We start from the raw sequence: 6752 nt of genomic DNA, 5'->3' as shown, positions 1-6752 counted from the left end.
ACCCTATTATAGAAAGGATATTATTAAACTAGAAGGGGTGCAGAAAAGGTTTACTAGGATGCTACTGAGACTTGATGGATTGAGTTATAAGGAGAGGCTGGATAGACTGGGACTTTTTTCTCTGGAGTGTAGAAAGCTGAGGGATGATCTTACAGAGGTCTATAAAACAATGAAGGGCACAGATCAGCTAGATAGTCAATATCTTTTCCCTAAAGTAAGGGAGTCTAAAACTAGAGGGCACAGGTTTAAGGTGAGAGGGGAGAGATACAAAAGTGTCCAGAGGGGCAATTTTTTCACACACAGGGTGGAACAAGCTGCCAGAGGTAGTAGTAGAGGCGGGTACAATATTGTCTTTTAAAAAGTGTTTAGGTAATTACATGGATACGATGGGTATCGAGGGGTATGGGGCAAATGCGGGCAATTGGGATTAGCTTAGGGGTTTAAATAAAAAAAGGCAGCATGGACAAGTTGGGCCAAAGGGCCTGTTTCCATGCTGTAAACCTCTATGACTCTGTTACTGGAGAGAGATTGCAGAACTCCAAGGTACAGAGGGATCTGGGTGTCCTGGTACATGAATCACAGAACATTACTGTGCAGGTACAGTACGTGACTAGAAAGATAAATGAAATATTGATGTCAATTGCAAGAGGAATGGAATATAAAAGCAGGGAGGTTTTACTGCAACTGTACACAGCAATGGTGAGACCACATCTAGAATACTGTGTACAGTTTTGGTCTCTGTATTAAAGGATATAATTGGATTAGAGGCAGTTCAGAGAAGGTTCCCTCGATTAATTCCTGGAATAAGGAAGGGTTGACGAGACCGTGCCGATACACATTGGAGTTTAGAAGGATGAGTGGTGATCCCGTTGAAGCATAAGATGTTGAGGAGACTTGATAGCGGATGCTGAAAGGAGACTGGAACCAGGGAGACAACTTACAACAAGTGGTCTCCATTTGAGTTGAGGAGAGTTTTGATTCTCTCAGAAGAATGTTAGTCTGTGGAACTCTCTTCCCCAGAGAGCAGTGCAGATTATTAAATCATTGAATCTATTCAATTTTGACTCAGAGTCAAGAGGGTGAGGGGCTATGGGGTGGAGGGGGGGGGTACAGGAAGATAAGGTTTGTTGTATTAAGGTTTGTAAGGATTAATGTGTGAGACTGTGTTCACAACACCTTCCGCAATGAAAGCAAACACATGAGTAGGAGACATGGAAAGGATGTTCCTTCCTGTGGGTGAATCTCGCAGTCGGGGAGCTGGTTTAAGATGTGGGGTTTAGGGATCAGGCTGATTGTACAGAGATGAAGAGAATCTTTCCTGTCTGAGGGGGGCTGCAATTCTGGAAGTTTCTGCCTCAGGGTGAGGTGGGACTCAGTGAGTCTGTTGATGGGGGAGCATTCGGGAAGGGAATGACAGCTGGGAATGGGAATGTGGTAAGTCCCACAACACCAGGTTAAAGTCCAACAGGTTTATTTGGTAGCAAAATCCACTAGCTTTCAGGGCTCTGCTCCTTTGTCATGTGAGAGGGGCCCTGGTGTTGTGGGACTTCTGTGTTTACTCCAGTCCAACGCCAGCATCTCCACATCATGGGAATGTGGAACATGAAACACCACCAGCTGTGATCCGACAGAACAGGCTGGAGGGGCCGAATGGCCTTCTCCTGATACTCAGTATGGTGTTGGTCTGTTCTTCCTTATTATTGACAGGAAAGAGATTGTTGCCGGCACAGCCCCATCCCATTCCCGGCACAGCCCCATCCCATTCCCAACACAGTCCCATCCCATTCCCAACACAGTCCCATCCCATTCCCAACACAGTCCCATCCCATTCCCGGCACAGCCCCATCCCATTCCCAACACAGTCCCATCCCATTCCCAACACAGTCCCATCCCATTCCCGGCACAGTCCCATCCCATTCCCAACACAGTCCCATCCCATTCCCAACACAGTCCCATCCCATTCCCGCACAGCCCCATCCCATTCCCAACACAGTCCCATCCCATTCCCAACACAGTCCCATCCCATTCCCGGCACAGCCCCATCCCATTCCCGGCACAGCCCCATCCCATTCCCAACACAGTCCCATCCCATTCCCAACACAGTCCCATCCCATTCCCAACACAGTCCCATCCCATTCCCGGCACAGCCCCATCCCATTCCCAACACAGTCCCATCCCATTCCCAACACAGTCCCATCCCATTCCCGGCACAGTCCCATCCCATTCTGGCCCCGAACTTGACTGGCAATGTCTTGGGGGCGGGGCTGTGTGGGGGCGGGGCTCAGTGCGGACCGAAATAGACGCAGTCCAATCAGAGCGCAGAACGGGCGGGGGCGGGGCTCCATTCTGCAGCGTTCCCGGCCCCGCCTTCCGCGCTCTGATTGGTCGGTGAGGCTTGGGGCGGGGCGTCAGCGTGGCAAAGGTCAGAGAGCTCGGCAACATGGCGGCGGGAGCAGAGTGAGTGGATCCCGGAGATCCCGGGAATGGGGGAGTGATCCCGGGATCGGGGAGTGATCCCGGGATCGGGGGGGGGGATCCCGGGAATGGGGGAGATCCCGGGATCGGGGAGTGATCTCGGGATCGGGGGGGGGATCCCGGGATCGGGGGGGGGATCCCGGGAATGGGGGAGATCCCGGGATCGGGGGGGTCCCGGGACCGGGGGGGTAACCTCGGGATCGGGGGGGGATCCCGGGAATGGGGGAGATCCCGGGATCGGGGGGAGATCTCGGGAATGGGGGGGGGTCCCGGGACCGGGGGTGTCCCGGGATCAGGGGGGCTCTCGGGCTGCTGCCGGTGTGAGTGGGGTCTGTACCCGGTGAGGGGCGGGCTGGGGGCCGGGTGGATGTTGCTGTGATTCACTGGGATCTGTCTCTCACTCTGGGATTATTGATCAACTTCTGATTGGATTTGGTTTATTTTTGTCACATGTATTAACACAGTGAAAAGTATTGTTTCTTGTGCGCTATACAGACAAAACATACCGTTCATAGAGAAGGAAAGGAGAGGGTGCAGAATGTAGTGTTACAGTCACAGCGAGGGTGTAGAGAAAGATCAACTTAATGTGAGGTGGGTCCATTCAAAAGTCTGACAGCAGCAGGGAAGAAGCTGTTCTTGAGTCGGTCGGTACGGGACCTCAGACTTTGGTATCTTTTTCCCAATGGAAGAAGGTGGAAGAGAGAATGTCCGGGGTGGGGGCTGGGGGGGACCCTTAATTATCCTGGCTGCTTTGCCGAGGCAGTGGGAAGTGTAGACAGAGTCAATGGATGGGAGGCTGGTTTGTGTGATGGATTGGGGCTACATTCACAACCATTTGTCGTTCCTTGCAGTCATGGGCAGAGCAGGAGCCCATACCAAGCTGTGATATAACCAGAAAGAATGCTTTCTATGGGGCATCTGATGAAGGGGCAGCGCTCCAAAAGCTCATGCTATCAAATAAACCTGTTGGACTTTAAGCTGGTGTTGTGAGACTCCTTCCTGTCTTGTGCAGGGAACACAAACTGAACACAAAAATCTGGCCGGCATGGTGGTACTGTGGTCAGCACTGCTGCCTCACACTGCCAGGGACCCAGGTTTGACTCCCAGCTCGGGTCACTATCCGTGTGGAGTTTGCACATTCTCCCCATGTCTGCGTGGGTTTCCTCCGGGTGCTCCGGTTTTCTTCCACAGTCCAACAGATGTGCTGGTTAGATGCGTGGCTGTGCTAAATTCTCCCTCAATGTACCCGAACAGGTGCCGGAGTGTGGCGACCAGGGGATTTTCACAGTAACTTCATTGTAGTGTTAATGTAAGCCTACTTGTAACTTACAAATAAACTTTTTACTTTAAACTGAAAATAAAACAGCAGCCTCAGCAAGCAACCTAATGACATCAGCATTAAATCGGATGGTCAGCTTTTAACTATATAACAGGATGTAAAGGTCCAGATGAGGCTATAGAATGTGGTCTAGCTGGGTGAAGCAAATAGAACGGACTGTGAGAAACAGGTTAAACAGCATAGTGGGGAGACACACCTTCACAACTGAAACTGCTCCGTCAATCCACATTGTATTGCTTTTGAAAAGCAAAAGAACAGACGTGAGTTTCTGGTGATCTTTACTTCCCCATTCTCTCTGAATTGAGACTAAGACTGTGCTGCAGAACTGGGGGAGTGCTGCATTAACACTCTGAAACACCTTGGCACGCTTTACTGTGTTAACTTGCATTTATATCACATCTTTATTGCACTGTCAAACATACGCTTGGTGGGTTGAGATGTTAAGTTGGGGCCCGACCCACCCATTCAGTGGAACAGATCCCACAGCCACCATTCACAGTGGAGCTGGGAGGTTCTCCAAATCTGTGCTAACATTTATCATTAAACCAATAACTGGAAGGAATTGAAAAGTAGAAAACTGTGGATGCTGGAAACCTGAAAAAGAAACTTAAAATGTGGTAACATTGGTGAAAAGAGAAACACAGTTAACGTATCCAATCCTGAGCTGTACCTGTCCTAGGAGTGTTTGATGGGGTCAGTGTAGAGGGAGCTTTACTCTGTATCTAACCCCGTGGTGTACCTGTCCTAGGAGTGTTTGATGGGGGACAGTGTAGAGGGAGCTTTACTCTGTATCTAACCCCGTGCTGTACCTGTCCTGGGAGTGTTTGATGGGGGACAGTGTAGAGGGAGCTTTACTCTGTATCTAACCCTGTGCTATACCTGTCCTGGGAGTGTTTGATGGGGGACAGTGTAGAGGGAGCTTTACTTTGTATCTAACCCCGTGCTGTACCTGTCCTGGGAGTGTTTGATGGGGGACAGTGTAGAGGGAGCTTTACTCTGTATCTAACCCTGTGCTGTACCTGTCCTGGGAGTGTTTGATGGGGACAGTGTAGAGGGAGTTTTACTCTGTATCTAACCCTGTGCTGTACCTGTCCTGGGAGTGTTTGATGGGGGGACAGTGTAGAGGGAGCTTTATTCTGTATCTAACCCCGTGCTGTACCTGTCCTGGGAGTGTTTGATGGGGGGACAGTGTAGAGGGAGCTTTACTCTGTATCTAACCCCGTGCTGTACCTGTCCTGGGAGTGTTTGATGGGGGACAGTGTAGATGGAGCTAACCCTGTGCTGAGATTGATGTGGCCTATGGTGAAACTAAGAATCTGGCTATTATGAGATGATGTGGGTATGCCGGCGTTGGACTGGCGTAAACACAGTAAAAAGTCTGACAACACCAGGTTTTAGTCCAACCTATTTATTTGATAATATTCTCACAAGCTTTCGAGGGGTTACCCTCTTCGTCAGGTGAATGGAGAGTTCTGGCCTCATACAGAGCATATAAAGCACAGACAGTTTAGAGATTACTGATTAAAATGCGAATCCTTACACCTAACCTGCTGTTCAAGACCTGAAGTGGCTGACAATGTGAGTGGTAGGAGCACTGATCACAGTTTAAAGAGATGTGTATTGTCTCCAGACAGTACAGTAAGTGAGGTTTTGCAAACCCAGGCAAGTCACGGGGGTTACAGATAGTGTGACATGAACCCAAGATCCCTGTTGAGACCGTCCTCATGTGTGCGGAGCTTGGCTATCAGTCTCTGCTCAGCGACTCTGCGCTGTCGTGTGTTGTGAAGGCCGCCTTGGAGAATGCTTACCCGAAGGTCAGAGGCTGAATGCCCGTGACCACTGAAGTGTTCGCCAACAGGAAGGGAACAGGAAGGGAGACCATGCAGATGCTACGACAACGGATGAATGAACATCGCTCAACAGTCACCAGGCAAGACTGTTCCCTTCCTGTTGGCGAACACTTCAGTGGTCACGGGCATTCAGCCTCTGACCTTCGGGTAAGCGTTCTCCAAGGCAGCCTTCACAACACACGACAGCGCAGAGTCGCTGAGCAGAGACTGATAGCCAAGTTCCGCACACATGAGGACGGTCTCAACAGGGATCTTGGGTTCATGTCACACTATCTGTAACCCCCGTGACTTGCCTGGGTTTGCAAAACCTCACTTACTGTACTGTCTGGAGACAATACACATCTCTTTAAACTGTGATCAGTGCTCCTACCACTCACATTGTCAGCCACTTCAGGTCTTGAACAGCAGGTTAGGTGTAAGGATTCGCATTTTAATCAGTAATCTCTAAACTGTCTGTGCTTTATATGCTCTGTCTGAGGCCAGAACTCTCCATCCACCTGACGAAGAGGGTAACCCCTCGAAAGCTTGTGAGAATATTATCAAATAAATAGGTTGGACTAAAACCTGGTGTTGTCAGACTTTTTATTATGAGATGCCCAGTTTATTTGGGGACACATTTTCTCCTGTGGACAGTAGTGCTGATTAGTGTACACAAAACTAAAATGATAGGGAAATGGATTGATTTTTTTACAAAGACTGCTTTAATATTCATTGATTGAGCAAGGATGGTCTCCCAAGTATAGTTTGGAAATTGAAATTAGTCACATTGCTTGAGACATTGCCGTTATGGAATGAACCAACAAATGGCTGTCACTTATTTTGTTTAGTTGAAACAGATGCAATGTATGTACCTGTCCTTTCTGTCTGAGTGACATTCGCCGCTAACAGGATGCTGCTGGCAAGCTAAAGTCTTTCTGCCTCCCACACAAATGTGCTGTATGAATTGTGCTGACACTATGGTGCTGGGTATGTAGGCTGTATGTTAGAAAGACTGACAGCAGATCGTATCAAACAACAAGTTCCAGCCGCTGTCCGCAATGAGCGAGGTACAGACTGGACCCAACCACCCTGTGTTGGTAAAATGCCAA

At 49.4% G+C, this 6752-nt stretch overlaps 1 protein-coding gene across 1 annotated transcript in view; it reads left to right on the top strand.

Annotated features, from left to right (window-relative positions):
- Positions 1-2422: 2422 nt before the first annotated feature.
- Positions 2423-6752, top strand: part of LOC145339455 (xaa-Pro dipeptidase-like) — a gene marked incomplete at its 3' end in the record, with an annotated part of 91142 nt that continues 86812 nt past the window's right edge. The window contains exon 1 of the mRNA XM_080183924.1: positions 2423-2457. Within this exon, the coding sequence (XP_080040050.1) occupies positions 2441-2457 (17 nt within the window). The remainder of the gene's footprint in view (positions 2458-6752) is intronic.

This window comes from Carcharhinus amblyrhynchos, unplaced genomic scaffold (assembly GCF_965287045.1).
Source record: "Carcharhinus amblyrhynchos unplaced genomic scaffold, sCarAmb.v2.hapA scaffold_472, whole genome shotgun sequence".
In the NCBI taxonomy this organism is placed as follows: Eukaryota; Metazoa; Chordata; class Chondrichthyes; order Carcharhiniformes; family Carcharhinidae; genus Carcharhinus; species Carcharhinus amblyrhynchos.
Note: the sequence above shows the minus strand (reverse complement) of the source record. Positions and strands in the feature narration are given on the sequence as shown.